The sequence below is a fragment of the Sturnira hondurensis genome, unplaced genomic scaffold (genome assembly GCF_014824575.4).
Source record: "Sturnira hondurensis isolate 20B ecotype Veracruz unplaced genomic scaffold, ASM1482457v3 Scaffold0003693, whole genome shotgun sequence".
Classification (NCBI taxonomy): domain Eukaryota; kingdom Metazoa; phylum Chordata; class Mammalia; order Chiroptera; family Phyllostomidae; genus Sturnira; species Sturnira hondurensis.
Genome location: NW_028076324.1, coordinates 9,015,099 through 9,034,213, shown reverse-complemented (window position 1 = coordinate 9,034,213; position 19,115 = coordinate 9,015,099). Strand labels below are relative to the sequence as shown.

Here is a 19,115-nt window from a genome sequence, read left to right as displayed (position 1 = left end):
AAGGGCAGTCTCCTGGGGCTGGGGGCTGGAGGTGGGAAAGGGACCAGGGGTCGGCCACGATCAGATACGGGTTTACAGGCTGGCTGTGGTGCAGTGTAGAGGTCAGGGAGAGTGGTGTAGTGTGAAGACCAGGGAGCCGAAGTCTGCCTGTCCACATGAAAAAGGAGGTAGCCCTGAGAAGATGGAGGGTATGGAGAGAAAGGGCGTCTTGTAAGGCTAGGATTGTAAGGGAGGAGGGGTTGGACAGGTTTGAAGAGAGAGTGATCTCTTCCAGACACACTCAACCTGAGGTGCAGAGGAGAGATGGACCTTCAGGAGATGATAACTGGTCACTGTCTACATGGACCTAGAGTTTAGGAGTCAGCTTTGGGCACTAGCAGCAAACACGGACAGAAAGCTGAGGGTGAGGGGCAGGCCACTGATGAGCACATGCCCAGGAGCAAAGAGGTGTCTGAGTCCAGATCAGTCAGAGCCACCACACAAGAACCCGTTCCTGACTGTTTGTAGGAACAACAGGCAAAAGGTGGAAGAAGCTCAAGTATTAAACAAAACACACCACAGCCACACACTGGAATATTACTCAGCTATGAAAAGGGACCAAGAGCTGACTCATTACAACCCTGAAAACACGATGTTCAGTAAGAGGAGCCAGACACGTGTGATTCCATTTATGTGATATATCTAGAATAGGCAAATCGACAGACAGAAAGTGGGTTTGTGGTTGTCAGAGGCAGGGGGAAAGGGATGGGGAGTGACTGCTGGTGGGGAAGGAGTTTCTTTTTGGGATAATAAAATTTTCTGGGACTAGATAGTGGTGATGAGTACACAATTTTGTGAACATACTGAAAACCATGAATTGTACACTTTAAGTGAGTGGGTTGTATGGCATGAGAATTATATCTGAATAAAGCTGTTGCTAACAAAAATTAAAAACACAATAAAAAACGGCTGGTGAAGGAGATAGGAGGGCAGAGAGAACGTACAGAGAGCCAGGAGAGTGGATTCCACACTCTACTTTATCTGGGCAGGGGCACCACTTACCATATATATGTAATGCTTAAATGATGCAATGCACAGTTGTGTTCTGTCATTCCAGTCACATGTGAGGAAACTGGGACAGGAGAAAGTGGTCATTCGCCCAAGTCAGTCAAGGGCACAAGCATTCTGGCGAGAGTGCCACATAAGGGGGAACTTTGGCCATGTGCTCAGTCCCAGTGCTCGAGAGAGGTCTGCACTGGATGAGGAACTGTGGGACTTGCCCAGCTCCTGTCTGCATGCATGGGCAAGCCCTGAAGTGGCCAGACCCTCAGAGATCGAGTGACGGGTGGACAGGACCATTACCAGTGGAGCTGATGAGCAGGGGGCCACTGGGGCTGGTGACTGGACAGAAACCAGACCCCAAGGAGCTCTCAGGGCAGAAGAGCGGCCACCAAACAGTCCTTTCCCAGCTCCGCAGGCTGCCTGTACTAACCCCAGAATGGGTCTGGCCCTCAGCACCCGCTCAAGCCATGGGCTCCGGCTCCAGCTCCAGCCTCGAGGGGGTACTGTGCAGGCTCTGGAGACGAAGTCTCTGCCTTCCCAGGACTCACAGTCTGGATTCTAGTCCAGGGTCTCCCTGCTCAGCACTGCTGACACTGAGGCCAGGTCATTCACTGTGAGGAACACCCTCTGCATGACAGATGTTCCCAGTTGAGAACCTTTGCTCTCAAGAAAAACTGCAGGGGACCTGCAATTTGGCTGGTTCCTAAAAAACCAAGTCCCTTGATCTCAATATCAACCAGAAATCCCCAAGTGGACCCTCTAGACAGAGTGACTTTGGATCTTCATTCTTCTCAATAACACTGAGCAAAAGGTCCCCACAACTAAACCCACTTTGGATCTCCCCAAACTCAGTAGTCCCAAGTATACAAAACCTGCTTGACAGAGATCCCAATAATTAGCACTGGTGGGTGAGTTCTGCTGAGACAGAGGAGATGGTGTGAAATCAATGCAGACCCACTTCTGAAGACTCATTAGGTTTTCCTGTTTACTTCCAAGTACTCCTCCCCCAGCCCCAAACCACCACCACCACCAGCCAGCCCATGGGCTCTGAGTTTTAGGCAGGGCAGGGCGGGGAACTGGCCAGTACAGACACCTGAAACACTGCCCCCACCACAGACTGTCCTTTTGACCCAAAAGCTGTCCAAAGCCTGGAGCCCTAGTTTTTGGAGGGGAAGGGCCAGACTCCTTAACAAAACCCTACTGGGGCAATCCAGCTTCACATGTTACACAAAGAAGGCAGTGGCCGGCATACCCGTGCTCACTCTTCGTTCAAAAGGAAACACCAGCACACTAGGGCCAACACAGAAGGGACCCTCGACACCAAAGGCCCCAACAGTCCGGGAGAAATTCTGTCCAATGAGCAGTCTAGGAGGTGTTCTAGGGGACAATGTACCACTCTAGCGACTGTCCCCACAGGATCTCATCAGCTTACACCATCCAAATCCTGCTCCCACCTCCAGGGGACACCACCCAACCACCTTCTTTTCAAAGTTCCTCACACCTGTCTCCACTCCAGGGAGGCTGGGCTAGGTATGCCATGGGTGGATGGTTTTTCTTTAGGTGAACAGTCCTCATTTAAAGTGTGGTAAAAAATGGTAGAGATTAAGAACCACAAATTGGCAGTTATAAAAATACTAACAGAGTGTAACATACAGTACAAGGAATATAGTCAATAATACTGTAATAACTATGGGTGGTGCCATATGGGTACTAGATTTGGCTAGTTCCTAAAAATCACAGGTTAGGGTATGGGGTGGGGCCTGGTTTTGGCAAGCAAAGCCAGACCTGCTATTGGGTGGGCCAAAAAGTCTGTTATGTTTTTTCTTCAAAATAAAACACATTTTTCATTTTTACCAATAACTTTATTGATTTGGATATTTGAGTATGTTGGCTATCTTCCACTATTGGCTTCTAGTGGTTAGAGACCAGGGATGCTGCTAAACATCTTTTAATGCATAAGATAGCCCCACAGCAAAAAATTATCCAGCCAAAATGTTGTCAATGGTACTAAGAAACTTCACAAACCACTTCTGACATGTTCTATCAGTCATAGCACCTTCTCCACACACTGTACAAATCTTTTTATGTGTTTCAGTTGCATTTTTGCCTTTCTTGAAACAATAAAGCATAATACACTGAAAATGTTGCATATTTTCTTCCATATTCAATATTAAAATGGCTGCACAAAAATTCACCAATTTTGCTGTTTTTTTAATGCACATGATATGACAGCTGTCACAATACAATCTAACAGAATAGTTTCAAATGAAGTAAAACTAAGCACTCCCTTAGGCTCATCATATGGAAAAAAACATAACAGATTTTTTGGCCAACCCAGTATTTGCTAAACATTTGTGGAGGGTGAGTAGGGGAAGGAGGGGGGAAGTCATGAGTTGTAGGTGGCTCAGGTCAGGGAGATCATGCAGGGCCAGGTTTGGGAAGGAGGTTCAGATATGGGAAGATCACAAGGTATTTAAATGTCTAATCACTATGTTGTATATCTGAAACTAGTAATGATACTGTATGCCAACTATTTAAAAAACCCTATATTAAAATTGGGGGGGGGTGGTAAATGGTAGATACAGCCTCATCAGCAAGAGGCATGAGGACATCTCTTGGTGGACTGGGATAAGGGGATCTAGTTCCCAGCCTGCCAAGTACCCAAACAAAAGGATGATTTGGAGGGAAAACAGGGAAAAACAGGCTTAGGCTGGACATCTGCAGTGGTGATCTCAAGCTTTGGGTTGGGGGCCGGTCTAGAAGGTGCAAGACCAATGCAGGGGTCAGGCGGGGTACAGTTTTTAATAGGAGAAAACAGCTCTAGCAGGGAAGAGCAGTTCACCCTTGGGGCAGGATTGGGGGTTGTGGGGGGCCTGGGGTGGCTGACTTGTGCTTGCAGGAAGAGACAGATCTGTCTGGATCTCAGAGCAGTTGGGCCCAGATAGGTTACCTTAGATTTCAGAGCCAAAATGGGAGAGCTTGATTCTGGGTGGCTGCAATGGGTCAAGTTGGAAGTGTAGAGGATTAGAAAACAGAGGAGCTGGGAGTGCGAGGAGCACTTATGCATTCAAACCGCATTGCCCAAGTGCTTGTGTGTGTCAGGAGCGGAGACGGTGCGGTGAATACAACGGGCGCCCATACAGACAGGGTCTCCAGACCTCAGCCTGCTTAACTCAGGGTCCACAAAACTCAGATTGAATTTTAGTGGGGCGAGGGCTGATTTGAACCTGAATGAGTCGCAAAAGCTATGGGAGACTGTTTAAATTTGGGCTGGGATGGTGGGAACTTGGAAGACCCTGGTTTGACAAGCCAGAGATGAATAGTACAGATCAGGGCAAGATCCCACTGTTCGTTCTAGGCGTGGGATGGGAGGCTTTCCCTCATTTTTGGCTTTGGGGGGCAGGACTCGGTCCCATGTTTATAAAAGGGTTGTGGAGTAGAGAGCTGCAGATGGCCTGAGTTGGGGAGGTCATTCAGGGACGGGTTTTTGGGGGTGAGGCTAGGATTTGGGAGTCAAGACGGTAGTAGGATGCTGAGATCACCCTTGGCCTAGGTTAGCTTAGGGGGTGACGTTCGGGGGTCCTGCCGCCTCCTGGACGGCCCTAGGTTGGGGGGTCGCAGCATGGCCCGTCGGCTCGGTTCCAGGGGGCTCTGAGTTGGTCCGCGCCGCCGTCTGCCCGTCTCGGGGGACGCGGCTCGGGCCTGGGGGGTGGGGGCGGGTCCCCAGATTCCGGCCACCTCACCTGGCTCGCTCCCGTCACCCGCTGGCTCCGTCGGCCCCGCCTCTTCCGGCGCCGTGCCGCACCGCGCCACGCCGCCTCCACTGTCCGCAGCCCCGCTGGGTCCGGCTGCGGCCGCCACTGACGGGGTCCCCGGTTCCGCGCTCCTTAATATGGCGGCTACCGCGGCTCCGCGGCCTCCCGCGCCCTCCACAGCCGCGCGCGCTCCCGCGGCCGGCCACGCCCCCGCGCCGGCGCGCTGCGTGCCGTCGCCACGCCCCCGCGCGCTCGGGCCACGCCCTCCTCACAGGACTGCGCCTGCGTGCGATTGGCATCGCGGGAGGACGTGACGTAGCCGACGATTCGAATCAATACAGGAAGCGCGGGGCCACGCGTTGCCAAGGGCAACCGCGGCCGGAAGAGGACCTGGGGCGGGGTGGAGTTGGCTCCCTGGAATATAGAAAAAAGCCTCTGCTTAGTTTAGGGCGTGGTTCTTAGTAGTGGGTTGGTCGCAGAAAGCGGCGCTCAAGGCCAGGCCCTCCATAGGGTGGATGGAAACTAAACCTACTCGGCGATGAAGCAGTCACACCAGGAATGCGACCCTATGACAAGTGTATACGCGGGACAGTAAACCCTACTGCCTACGGACGTTTCATATTTCATTCAATAAACACATTGCTCCTTACTGAGTGCTCCGCCAGTCCCGCCAAGCAGGAACCAGTACAGATAAAAATCTCTGCTCCAAAAATGTGTAAAGGATCCCAACAGGAAATTCTCCAAAGAAAATAAATGAATAGCCCACAAGCACATGAAAAGCTCCTTGCTCACCATCATTAGTCATTAGGGAAACGCGAATGAAAACCACAGTGCGATACCAATTCATGCATATTAGAGTGACAATGATAAAAAAAAAAGGACCTTCCCCCACCCCAGAATATACCAAGCATTAACAAGTGTCGGGCAAGATGTGGAGCAACGGGAACCCTTACACATGGCTGGTAGGGATGGAAAATGCTGCAGCCACTGTGGAAAACAGCCTGGTGTGGTTCCTCAAAAAAGGTAAACATAGACTGACCATATGACCTAGCAATTTCATTTCTAGGCATATAACAAAGAAAATTAAAGACGTGTCCACAGAAATATTTGTACACGGATGTTCATAGCAGCATTATACATAATAGCCCAAAACTGCAAACAGCCCATCAACAAGTGAACGAATTATGGATAAACAGAATATATCATGTCCATATCATGGCAAATTGTTTGGCACTAAAAAGGAGTGAAGCACTGACACTTGCTACAAAGTGAATGAGCCTGAAAACACGATGCTCAGTGAAAGAAGCCACACACAAAAGCCCACACAGTATGTGATTCCATTTACATGAAATGTCAAAAACAGACAAATCTTGTTCTAGGATAGGAAGTGGCTTTGTGGTTGTCAGGGGGAGTGGGATGGGGAGGGGAGTGGCTTTTAGGGACCTCCTTGTTGGGGTGATGAAATGTTCTAAAATTGTGTGGTGATGGTCACACAACTCTGAATATACTATACCTCATTGTATACTATACCTCTATTATATACTTTAAATTAGTGGATTTTACAGTATGTGAATTAGATCTCAGTGAAGCTGTTGTAAAAAAAAATCCTGTATGCTGGACCTGAATTATGGAGAATAACAAAAACAGGAAAGTGGAGAGTAAAGGGTTATAGTCTCAAATACGGTGATTGGGGAAGGTCTCACCGCAATGATGACCTCTGGGCAAAGATTGGAGAGGAGAGAGCGCACCGCGGTGAATAACTTCTGTTCATTTGGTATGAAATTACATAACATAAATACTCATTTATCTGATTTCAGGGAACCCCACAACCACTGTAGGATTTAGAAAAATGCCATCCAATAGAAGCATAACATGAGCCACATAAATAATTTAAAATTTGCTAGTAACCACATTTAAAAAGTATGAAGAAACCAGAATCATTAATTTTAATAACATACTTTATCAACTCAATATGTCAACATGAAATCAAAACCAACAATTACCAATGATTTTTCTCCTATGGGGTCTTAAAATCCAATGTGTGTTGTATGTTTACAGCTTATTGCAATTTGGGTGCTAATTTTCACCGGAAATACTTGATCTCTATTTATGCTTTATAAAATTTTATACTGGAAACCTAGATTCACAGACCCTAGGTGTTCCAAGAATGCTTAAGAGTTTCCCAAAACTGAACTGAATGTCAGATTTTTCCATTTCCATTTAAAGTACTTACAATTTTAAAAGTTAAAGATTCGATTCTGTAGTGGCCACATTTCAAATGCTCTGTAGACACAGCTGGCCAGTAGTTACCACATTGGATGGTGCAGATACAGAATGTGTCTGTTATAGAAAATCCTGTTGGACAAACAAGGTCCAGGGCAGTGCCATGCACAGACTAGGAGATCAATACATGTCAGATGAAGAAACTGCTGACTACCCGCTCCTCCAGTCTAAGTCTGATTGATCTCTTTCCTCAGGCTCAGTACCAGACTCGATAAACACTTGTCTAATATTTACTGCTCCTCACCCCAAACCAAAATTATCAACATTCAGATCAACAGCTAAAACGTGACATGTAGAACTAAACAAAATGATTTAGATGCACTGCACCTTAAAAAAAATTCTGATGGTGATGAAAAAGTGTCCAATCCATAATACTTCTTCATTTCATTTCAAACAAAACTTAATGCACACCCAGGGAGCAAAAGAAAGTGAGTGAATTTGATCTGAATTAGAATCTCACCTCTGCCATCTGACTTGGTTGTTCTATCCTTAAAAGAAACAGAATTGGACAGGGCTGGGTTGAGTTATGCACAGGCCAAAGTGGATCCTGTCTTTATTTGAAAGTATGGGGTTTTTGCGTGAATTTTGAATTATTGAAAATACTGCATTGATGAGGGACAGATGTGTTATACAAGAACAGCACAGGAGATATTGTGCATTGGTTTCTGATTGCCACTATAACGAATAACCATAAACTTAGCTTCAAATGACATAGATTTACTCTCCTCTGGAAGTCAGGAATCAGACAAGGGACCCATGAAGCTAAACCCAGGTGTGGGTAGGGCTGGTCCTTCTGGAGGCTTCAAGGAGAACCATTTCCAGCCTCTTCCAGCTCCTAGAGGCGCCGCAGCCCTGACCTGTGGCCTCTTCCTCCATCGTCACAGCCAGCAGCGTAACCTCTTCCATCTCCGACTCTGACCCTCCTGCCTCCCTCTTATGGGGACCCTGTGATGACACTCGGTCCCCTGAGTAATCCAGGATCACCCCATCTCCATTTTAACATCCTTGACTCAATCCCACCTGCAAAGTCCCTTTTATACTGTGTAAAATAACATTTTTGCAGGTTCTCGGGATGCAGGCACGGACATCCTTTGGGGGGCATTCTACAGCTTGCCACATTCGTGGTGTTGCCACTATTTTTATATCATCGCTGCGGTGTGGGCACAGGAACTTACACAGTAACAACATTGTACAGAATTTAATGCACACACACATACAATGAGTATAAGGAAAACTGGAGTTATCTGAATAAGATTGGTGTGTTGTGTCAAAGTTAGTATCTTGGCCAGGATATTTACTAATGTTTTGCCTGTGTTTTGTGCCAGTTAGCATTGGGGAAAACTGGGTGAAGGGTACACTGCATTTTCCATGTTGGTTCTTCTTCTTCTTCTTTTTTTAACGGTTTTATTTGTTTATTTTTAGAGATAGGGGAAGGGAGGGAGAAAGAGAGGGAGAGAAACATCAATGTGTGGTTGCCTCTTGTTACCCCCTACTGGGGACCTGGCCTGCAACCCAAGCAAGTGCCCTGACTAGGAATCAAACCAGTGACCTTTTGGTTTGCAGGCCGGCGCTCAGTCCACTCAGCCACACCAGTCAGGGCTCCATGTTAGTTCTTGCAACTGCAAATAAATTTACAACGATCTCAATGTAAATGTCAATTTTTAAAAGATTTAAAAATTGTATTAAAATGTTATTGATCTCATTTACTGAATTTTGTAGGCAATTTTCAATTTTGTGCTCATCCCCTACCCACACTGCCAAAAACTATGTCCTCTCTCTGGTCTCACTTGTGGAGAGTATCATTTGATTCTTATTTATTTTGCCCCTTTTAAGCAGAGGTTCACATTTTGACAAACTAGAAGTCCAGAGGGGTGACAGAGCCCAGTAAACATTCGATATATTGTTCCTGGGTTTTGCACTGGGTGCAGAAAGAGAACAGGTGACCAGAGCCTAGAGGAAGTCTCTCATTCCATCTGGGCTTGGGCAGAAGGCCAGGCTGGAGACCCAAGCTGAGGTGAGTAATAGAACTGCTACGGATTCTACTGTGTTCCCCAAAATGACATGTCCATATCCAGACATCTGATACCTGGAAGTGGGACCTTGTTTGGAAGTGGGACCTGGATCTTTGCAGACAGAATCAAGTTAAGGTGAGGTCACACTGGAATAGGGTGGGCCCCCAGCCCAGCTACTTGTGTCCTTATAGGAAGAGGGAGATTTAGGCACAAGCACAAGGGGACAACCACAGGAATGTGAGGCAGACACTAGAGTGCAACATCTATGAGCCAAGGACTGCCAGCCGTCACCCAAAGCTGGAAAAAGCAGGAAGGACCCTCCTCTGAGGCCCTCTGAGGGCGCACAGCCCTGCCAGTAACTTGGGTTTGGGTTCCTGGCCTCCATGACCTTGCTCACGCGAAGGGGAGGCCCAGAATAGAAGGTGCAGGAAGGTGCAGTTTTCCCTCCTGTTATCAGGTTCTCACAGGTCTGCAGGTCCAAGGTTCCAAGTTCCCTGACAGACACAGACCTTGCTTTTGGGTGTGGCTTCCATATCTGTGTCCTGCACCCCTTGGCCTATCTCCTTCCCCCCGAGCAGCCTTGGGGCTGATCACCCCTGGCCCGATGCCTTGTAGCCTTCCAGAGTCAAAACAGGCATGACCATTGGCCTGAGCCACAAAACGTAATTTGGATTGTGTTCTTGCAAGCCAGCAGAGGTGGGCCACAAAGCCAGTTACTTATCCAGGGTTAGCTTTAGAATACATAGGAAGACAATGAAATAATCCTAATAATCAGAAGGTTAGCTTCATGAAGCTGGAGACAATGATCCATTCTGTCTTCCACAGGGACAGTGCCTGCTACACACTCAGTGTTCAGTAAATATTTGTTACATGAATGACTGAACATGTTAAACCACTAGGTAGCCTATCAAAGTGAGTTTGTTGCTATGCATGGCATATTGAATCCATTATTTTTTAAATCAGTCCCCCTATTGATGGATGATCCATTTATGCCTTCCTCAAGTATTTATTCAGCACCTACTATGTGCCAGGTGTGCCATAATTGCTGGTGGTCCACTTAATGAGGTACTGGAGCCCATGTGTATTGACTTCCAAGAATCACTGTCAGAGGCCCTGGCTGGCGTAGCTCAGTGGATTGAACACAGGCCTGTGAACCAGAGGATCACGGTTCAATTCCCAGTCAGGGCACATGCCTGGGTTGCAGGCCAGTTCCCGGCAGGCCAACTCCCAGCAGGGGGCGCACAAAAGGCAACCATACATTGATGTTTCTCTCCCTCCCTCCTTCCCCTCTAAAGGTAAATTAAAAAAAAAAAAAGAATCACTGTCAGAAATTTCATGAGTGGACCACGGTAGGACTATTTCCACCACCGGAAATGGCAATCAGGGCCAATTTTTATTTTCCAATCAGACTGTATCATATCATGGAGAACAAAGCAGACAAAAATCCTTGCTCTTGTGGTACTTCAGTGGGAAAGATAGACAGTAACCAAAATAATTAGAAGGACATACCAGAAAATATAGACACTATGTGGAAAATAAAGCAGGGAACTGGATACAGGAATGTTGGGGGTGGGGTTATAATTTGAATTAAAGTGCTCGGGGAAGGCTTCAATGAAGAGGTAACATTTGAGCAAGGGAGCAAAGATTCAGTGAAGGAGTGATATTTGGAGGAAAAAAACGTTTCCTGTAGAGTGAACGGCCTGGGCAAAGGAGAAACAGCAGGAGGCTCGTGTGGCTGGAGCAGAGGGAGTGAGGGAGAGAGGGGAAGTTGAGAGCAGGGAGCAGGTGGGGGTAGGGGCTGGAAAGGTCATGTGGGGAGGACTTGGACCTTTACCCTAAAGGAGTTGGGAGCCCAGGAGGGCTGTGGGCAGCGAAGAGCAGGGACCTGACTTGGGTGCTCACAGGCGCCCTCTGATGGTTGCTGCAGAGCATACAGACAGAGGAGAGGGGTAGGAGCCGAGGATCAGGGGTGCAGGAAGATTTGCCCTGGTTCAAGTAAATGATGCTGGGGGCTGGACCCTGGTGGAGGCAGAGGTGGGGCCGTTAGTGTTTTAAAAAAATTTTTTTTGCCATTTCAAATAATGTTGCAACAAGTGCTTAATTTTCACATTTTTATTTTTATGAATTTTTAACATTTTAATACAGTTCAGATGAGCATATCTGTCCCATCTCAGTTCTTTCACTGCCAAACCTGGGGGCAAGGACTGCTTCAGTTTCTCAGCCTTCTTTTCATCTGTGATGACCAAGGTAGAAAGTTATCTGCTGCCCTGGACTTTAAACTTCACATTATCCTTATTTTTTCTTATCTTGACAGATTTGGCATCTTACCTTTAACTATCTTGCCTGTCCTTGGCATCCAAGGACTACTGGCTACTGTGAGCAGGAAGTCCTTGATTTCCTTTATTTATTTAGCCTTTGGAGAAAGAGAGAGAGGAACATCGATTGGTTGCCTTCCATAGATGTCCATAATGGGGATCGAAGCTGCAGCCTGGGTATATGCCCTGATGGGGAACTGAACACACAACTCTGTTACGGGACAATGCTCCTACCCACTGAGCCACACCAGCCAGAGCTCCTCGGTTTTTCAAAGCATGGCCATGAAGCACAAGGCACATTGGACAGTGTGCGGCTGGCACCTCAGGTTACCCCACAGTTCCCCACATACTGCCCATGAGGCTCTCACAGCAAGGGGCAAGAAGCAAAGAGCCACTTTTACTTTTTAAAAAAACACTGCTGCCATGAATTGATCAAAATGGATTTTCAGATTCAAAGGTTTCACACTTAAAAGTTAAAACACAGGTCAAATGTTTAAGTTTGAAATGTTCAAATACTGAGAATAGAAGTGGCCCTCCTTTCCTACTACCAGTTTTTCTAACAGTTTCTTATGAAAATTTCCAAATGTATAGGAGTTGAAATAATTTTACAGTGAACTGTCATATGTTCACAGTCTACTTTCTCCAATTGCCATTTTCTATACTTGCTCCATTTATACCTATCTATATCAATTTTTTACTAATTTCAACATAAGCCACATTTATTAGGATGGCTATCAAAAATTGGAAAATAACACGCTTGGTGAAGAATGTGGACAAGTTGGAACCTTTGTGCACTGTTGGTGGGAATGTTAAATGGTGCAGCCACTGTGGAAAAATTTGGCGGTTTCTCAAAAAGTTAAACATAGAGTTTCCGTATGATCCAATAATTCTACTCCTAGTTATCTACCCCCAAGATCTGAAAAACAGGAAATCAAATAGATACTTGCATGCCCGTTAACTGATGCATGGTTCATAATAGCCAAAAGGTGGGAATGACCTGTATCTATGAATAGGTAAACAAAATGTAACCCATCCAGTACAATAGAATATTATTCAGCTTTGAAAAGGAAGGAAATTCTCACAAATTTTGACTAATGTGGATGAACCCTGTGGACATTATGCTTAATGAAATAAGCCAGACACAAAAGGACAATATTGTGTGATTCCACTTCATGAGGCCCCTAGGGTGTCAAAATCATAGAGATGGGGAAAATGTATAATGGAGATTTGCAGGACCTGAGACCACTGCGAATAACGCTGCCGTGAACACGGGTGTACAACTGTTAAGAATGTCTGCCTTCGTTTCCTTTGGGTGTATACCTATGGTAGCTCTATGTTAACTTTTTTGAGGAACCACCATACTTATTTGACATAGTCGCTTAAAAACTCTTTTTCTTGTGTGGACAGCAGCATCCTGGCGACAGCCAATGGTGGCTTGGATGGTTACGGGGGCAGAAAAAATGAGCGGAGTGGCTAGATTCAGACCATTTCACAGGTAGAGTCAACAGACTGTGTACTATGTCAACATCCTCGTACTTACCCTCGACAGGGTAAGACTCTTTCTCCCAAATTTCATAACCAATCCATATGCAAATCCTGTTTGTTCCACATTCAAAATTAACCCAGAAGAAGCCTGTTGCGTTTCCCACCCCCCCACACCAGGTTGAATGACCCTGTTCACACCTGGGGTTAAGAGGGTTACCCCAGGTAAGCCAGGGCATGTCGTTTCTCAGATTGTGACACTTCAGTGTCTTCCCAAGGGTAGAGCCTGCAGGACGTCTAGTTTTCAGCGCCCGTTCGGTAAAAGAATTGTGCCATTTCTTAATCCCCTGCGCTCCCAATCTCCAAGGAACCCTTGGCCACGCCTTTTAACCGCGCCTCCCAGACGCTGCGCAAACTCTGTAGCTAACCACCTGTTCCTCCGACCCTGCCCCGGGTTGAATTGGCACAAGCCATTTCCACTTATCGTACCGGGTGGGTAGACCGTAAGACTCTTTCGGAGAAATGATGGGCGTTGCACTCCCCACTCCTGATGACTGCTTTTTAAAGGCCGACTGGTGTGGGAGTGGGACCTTTGGCAGTGGTGCCCACGCGCGCTTCCGGGCCGCTTTCTGCCGCGGAGCGTTTAACTGAGTCTCTCCCCCAGCGCTGCATTGGTGCTGTCCGTTCAGGTCACGTGGGCGCCAAGATGGTGGCCCCTAGAGCACACTGCAAGCGTCACGGTGTGTGAGGCGGTCGCGGCTGCGGAAGCGGGTCAGCTGTGCGGGTTCCACGTTCGTGGAGCTCGCTGGGTCGTTCGGCGCCGGGGAGCACGGTACGGGGTCCGGACCTGGCGGGCGGGCACGGGGAGGACGCCCCGTTGGAGGGGTTCCTGGCCCTGGGATCCATTGGCCGGTGGTTTGCGGTCCCTTCTCCAGAGGGGTCTCGAGTCCCGGCGAGCTCCTGCCCTCGGGTTCTGGGGACCCTGTGGGTCCAGGGAGCCCTTTGTTGGGAACTCAGCGCGTATTGGGGGTGTCCCATGTGAGACGACTCCTTCGGGGCCGTGGAGAACTTGTCAGGAACCCGGGTAGCCGGATCTTGAGTCGTCTGGTTCCTAGGAGTCTCTTCCAAGAAAAGGGATCCAGCGAGCAGCCGTGAGGGATTCCGTGTGGGGCGATCCCTCGGGGGAGGGGACAGTCTAGGTCCTGGAAATCTTTTTGTTGAGAATTCTTGGTATGAGAGAGGTCTCCAGGAGGGGAAGGGATTTCAGGGATACAGGTTCTCCTTTCCATCCCTTACTAATTCATCTTGTGTCTCAGAGACCGTCACAGGGATGCGCGCATCTCCACATTCCGCCTTCGTTGGGGGCTGATCCCCTCAGGCCCACGCCCACACCCGGGGCCCCTTTCCCACCAAAACAAGGGCCTCAGGTGTGCGCTGCGGGCTTCCAGGTGTTAGTGGACCCTCCTTCGATCTCCTGAGTACGGAGGCGGGCGTGGGGTCGCTGCTGCTTCCTGCTGAAATACTTAATACCAGCTTAGGTTCGCTGTCCTCGTGCTGGGTGTCAGCGCTTGTACCTGGCACTGTACAGGGCTTCTACTGTGTGTAAAGTTTTAGTAGCGTGCCTGGCAGGTAGTAGATGTTCAGTTCATCCTACAAATATTTATGAAGTGCCAGTGCCCCAGGAGTCCTGGATCTTGTCTGCCCTTGACTCGCCGTGGCTCACTACTGGCTTCTGTGGATTCTGATGATTCAGGAGTCACTTCCTTTGATGGACACCTGTGCCCAAGCAGGTGTGCCTCCCTCATTAAACCCCGGGTGGGCCCTGCTGATGCTGCTGGGAACCAGAGGGCCACTGGCATGTTGCAGCCTGCTTGTCATGTTTCTGACGTGGCCACCAGGTTTTTTGTCGTTTCATCTTATTTCACGTGTTCAACACAGCTTTGATTTAGAGCTTGGTGCCCTAAACCAGTCCCCCGGATTTATAACTTCACGTTATTTCTAAGCAAGTCATTAATCTCTCTGCACTTCGGTTTCCTCTCCTATAAAATGGTAACAGTCCTAGTGGCTGTCTCACCTGGTTATGGTGAAAGTTAAATGAGTGGTGACTGAGTGAGCTTGGCACACAGCACATGCCCTAAATGTCGGCTGCTGTTCCTGTTAGGGTTACTGTTCTTATTGAGGACCTCCTGTGTGCCAGGGATACACACAGCAGTGACTAAGAAACTCGATCCCTGCTTTCAGAGATCTCCTTTTCTGGTGAGGGATCAGAATCAGCTAAACCAATATATATATACAATATGGTATCTAGTAGTAGTAAGCGCTTCAAAGAAAGATAAAGGAGAACAAGGGAAAAGAGATGGAGGAGTAACACTGAAGATTGTGATCAGGGAAGGCTTCCCTGAGGAGGTGACATCTGAGACTTAGGGAAGTGAAAGAGTGAGCATGGGGGCATTTTGGGGAGAGTGTTCCTGATGGCGAGGACTGTGCCTGGTGTTGGGGACAGTGAGGGGGTGGGCCTGTTTGGTGGAATGGAATGAGTACGGGAGAGGGAGGAAGTGAGGGTGGGGAGGGGAAGGGGCAGGCCACACGGGGCCTTTGGGACTCTCAAGGAGTTCGGAGTAATGAGACACCATAGGTAGATTTTGCAAGGGAGCCACATGGCAGGTTTCTATGCTGAGAGAATTCCTGTATCAGTTACCTGTGCTGTGCAACAAATCGCTGTATTTTTCGGACTATAAGACAACCCCCCTCCCACATTTGGGGGGAATAATGGTTGTTAATGCTGCTGTTGAGTTCTGTTTACATTTGTGAAATATTATGTTTTTTATGTTATTAAGTATTTTACCACATTTTTTGCTTCAAAATTTCCCCCTCTAAAACCTATGTGCATCTATGGTCTGAAAAAATACGGTATAGTGATTCTTAGGACCTATCCTCAGAAGTCACACTGTCATTTCTTCATATTGTTTACACAGGTGAGTCCTCCTTGTGTCAAGGGCCACACAGGGCACAGATACCAAGAGGTGGGGGTCATTGAAGGCTATCTTGGGGACCAGTCCCTCTGGCTACTGTGTGGATAGCAGACCAGCGGAGGTTGTTGGTGATATATAGGCCAAAGGCCCAGAGAGGGAGTCTGTCTTAGGGAGGTCCGCACAGTAAGTGGATGGGGCCAGAGCCAGACTTTCACCCTGAATACCCAGGCTGGACAGTGGGTAGGAAACCACTTTACCAGGTTCTAAATTAAATAAATAAGTCAGTGAGCAGAAGGACACCTCTAACCTGGCTTTTTGGTTTTCTGTGGTAAGGTTTTTGTGCCTGAGAGGAGCCGCAGAAAGAAAAAGGCGTGTGCCATGGTGACAGAGCAGGAGGTGGATGCCATTGGGCAGACACTGGTAGACCCTCAGCAGCCCCTGCAGGCCCGCTTCCGGGCGCTCTTCACACTTAGAGGTCTCGGTGGCCCGGGTGCCATTGCCTGGATCAGCCGGGCCTTCAGCGATGACTCCGCCCTGCTCAAGCACGAGCTGGCCTACTGCCTGGGTCAGATGCAGGACCGCAGGGCTGTCCCTGTGCTGGTGGATGTGCTGCGTGACACCCGCCAGGAGCCCATGGTGCGCCACGAGGCAGGTGAGTGGCGAGGCGAGGGCATGGGCACCCTTCTGCCACTTGGGTCCACTCTCACTCGTGCATGGTCCAAACCCAGGCTCAGCAGACCTTCTCTGTAGGGGGTGGGTAGTATTTTCAGTCCCACTGGCCAGCCAGGCTGTTGCCACAATGCAACTCTGCCATCATAACATAAAAGCCACCATAAACCAGTCAGCCATGGGTGTAGCCACATGCCGGTAAAGCTTTGTGAATGCTGAGATTTGGATTTCATATAATTTTCACATGCCATGGAATATTATCCCTTTGACTAAAAAAGGTTTTGTTTTGTTTTTAACTATAAAAACTATCCCACACACACGTATTTTGAAAACAATAGTGGGCTATATATTACCAACACCTGTTTCACCTGTTCATTTCATTCACTGGGTAAACTTTTTTTGAGTGCCTGTTGTGAGTGTCTCCTGGGGTGCCCAGGTCCTTTCCACCAGTCAGCACTGAGCTCTCTCTGTCTGGTTCTTTTTAGGGGAGGCCTTGGGGGCCATTGGTGACCTAGAAGTTCTGGAGATCCTGAAGCAGTACTCCACCGACCCGGTTGTCGAGGTAACTTGGCTTGGCCCTCCCCCTCCCTGCCTTTGCCTGGACCACCCTAAACCCTGGGTCTCTTTGCCATGGCGACTACTTGGCCAGGGATTCTGGAGAGAGGCAGCAGTCAGGATGGGTGTGGGCTGCTGCCCAATCAGGCAAAACTTAATGCTTCATTTCCATCAAAGCCAGTCTGCTCAGCCAGCCTGTCCTGGGCCCTGAGCCACTGAGGAGCTGTCTTCACCTCTCCAGTGCCTCCAGCATCTGTCCCTCTCATGGCCTGTCGTCTCCTTTAGGATAAAAGCCCAAGTCCTCACTGGCACCCACAGGCCCTAAATAGTCTGTTCTGACCACCTGTAGTCAGGTCCCCTCTGTGGCCAGCTCCCCTTCAGCTCCGCCCTGCCCCCTCCAGCAGGCTCTGTCTCGGGGCCTTTGCCTTGACTGGTTCCACCTGACTCCATCTCTCATTTGGTTCTGATGTCACCTTCACATTGAACTGCTCCCTGGCCTTCTGTCTCTTTTATCCCTTTCTAATTACCCCCGGAGGATGGAGAAGGGGACCCGTCAAACCCACCACCATGTCCTCAGTGGTTGCCTGTCACCCCTTTCTCTTCAGGTGGCCGAGACGTGCCAGCTGGCAGTGTGTCGGCTGGAGTGGCTGCAGCAGCACAGCGGGGAGCCAGTGGCAGCAGGGCCCTACCTCTCGGTGGACCCCGCCCCGCCGGCCAAGGAACATGATGTGGGTCGGCTACGGGAAGCACTGCTGGATGAGGCCCGGCCGCTCTTTGACCGGTACCGAGCCATGTTTGCCCTGCGAGATGCAGGTGGCGAGGAGGCGGCCCTGGCACTGGCCGAGGGTAAGGAGGGGCACCTGGGTGAGGCCTAGTGGCTTCATCTGTGACATGGAGTAACTTGTCTGAGGGGACCTGCATCTTGGGCCTGGCCCTCAGCACTTCCCTGTGGGTTTTACACAAATTAACTCATACTCAGAGGTGGTGAGCACTCTCATTACCCCCATTATCCACGGAGTTTACTCAGGCCCAGAGAGGCAAGGAGACTTGGGTGAGGTCACACAGCCAGTAACACAGTTGGGATTTGACCCTCAGCAGCCTGGCTCCAGCATCCTTAACCTTTTCCTGTTATTACTCATCTCTGTTCCTTGGGTGCCCAGCCCGGTGTCCCTGCATGCCCTCATGTGCCTCAATGGCACCGCCCAGCCAGTGATTCCTCTGTCCCCCCTGCTCCCTCCCACAGGCCTGAGCTGTGGCAGTGCCCTCTTTCGCCACGAGATCGGCTATGTTCTGGGCCAGCTGCAGCATGAGGCGGCTGTGCCCCAGCTGGCGGCAGCCCTGGCTCAGCGGACTGAGAGCCCCATGGTGCGACATGAGTGTGCTGAAGCCTTGGGAGCCATTGCCCGGCCCACCTGCCTGGATGCCCTTCGGGCCCACATGGCCGACCCTGAGCGTGTGGTGCGGGAGAGCTGTGAGGTGGCCCTGGACATGTATGAGTACGAGATGGGGCCGGCCTTCCAGTATGCTGATGGGCTGGAGCAGCTGCGCCCCCACGCCTCCTAGATCTACTGCCGGACTGGCTGGGGTCTCTTCCCTGCAGGACCCGGCATATAAACTGAATTTGTACAAATTGGATCTTGCTTCCTTGGCTCCCTCAGCCTGTTTGCTTGGCTAGATCCCAGCCACTTTCGAATCTTGAGTAACCACCCCTGCCAGCTAGGCTGCCTCCAATCTCGGGGCCTAGCTCAGGGCTTCGGTGTGCCCTGCAGGATGTCAGTGTGGGAGGGTGGACCTGGGGGCGGGGCAGGGGTGGGGCTGTGTTCTGGGGAGGTTGGGTGGCCCAGCTTCTTCAGGAGTGGGGTGGGGGTGCAGGGAAAGGCACTGTGGGGAAACCTGTGCCCAGGGAGCCTGGGCAGGGTCTGGGTCTCTAACTCCCCACCCTGGCCCTGGGTGGGCTAGGCTGGGGACTGGGACAAACAGGCCCTAGGTCACTGCTCAAGTGGAATATTAAATTATTTTTTTTGTCTTGTC

The 19,115-nt window shown here is 49.4% G+C and overlaps 2 protein-coding genes and 1 long non-coding RNA gene across 8 annotated transcripts in view; 1 reads left to right on the top strand and 2 right to left on the bottom strand.

Annotated features, from left to right (window-relative positions):
• FZR1 (fizzy and cell division cycle 20 related 1) overlaps nt 1-4,999 on the bottom strand; it is a 24,517-nt gene extending 19,518 nt beyond the window's left edge. The window contains exon 1 of one of the 3 annotated variants that reach the window (XM_037042507.1): nt 4,785-4,999. The gene's annotated coding sequence lies outside the window, so the exon portion shown is untranslated. Of the gene's footprint in view, nt 1-3,991; nt 4,015-4,784 lie in introns of those variants that run through there. The other 2 variants (XM_037042509.1, XM_037042508.1) reach the window with 2 other exon arrangements.
• The window catches only part of DOHH (deoxyhypusine hydroxylase), a 26,502-nt gene extending 7,387 nt beyond the window's left edge, over nt 1-19,115 (top strand). The window contains exons 1-5 of one of the 4 annotated variants that reach the window (XM_037042514.1): nt 13,387-13,628; nt 16,194-16,512; nt 17,015-17,091; nt 17,690-17,930; nt 18,328-19,115. In XM_037042514.1, the coding sequence (XP_036898409.1) occupies nt 16,239-16,512; nt 17,015-17,091; nt 17,690-17,930; nt 18,328-18,647 (912 nt within the window). In that variant the 5' untranslated portion in view covers nt 13,387-13,628; nt 16,194-16,238 and the 3' untranslated portion in view covers nt 18,648-19,115. Of the gene's footprint in view, nt 1-13,386; nt 13,721-15,743; nt 15,864-16,193; nt 16,513-17,014; nt 17,092-17,689; nt 17,931-18,327 lie in introns of those variants that run through there. The other 3 variants (XM_037042512.1, XM_037042511.1, XM_037042515.1) reach the window with 3 other exon arrangements.
• On the bottom strand, nt 11,189-13,069 carry LOC118984485 (uncharacterized). The gene is made up of 2 exons (XR_005065934.1): nt 12,947-13,069; nt 11,189-11,504 (listed from the first exon to the last, which is right to left on the bottom strand). It is a non-coding gene; the product is annotated as an uncharacterized LOC118984485 (long non-coding RNA).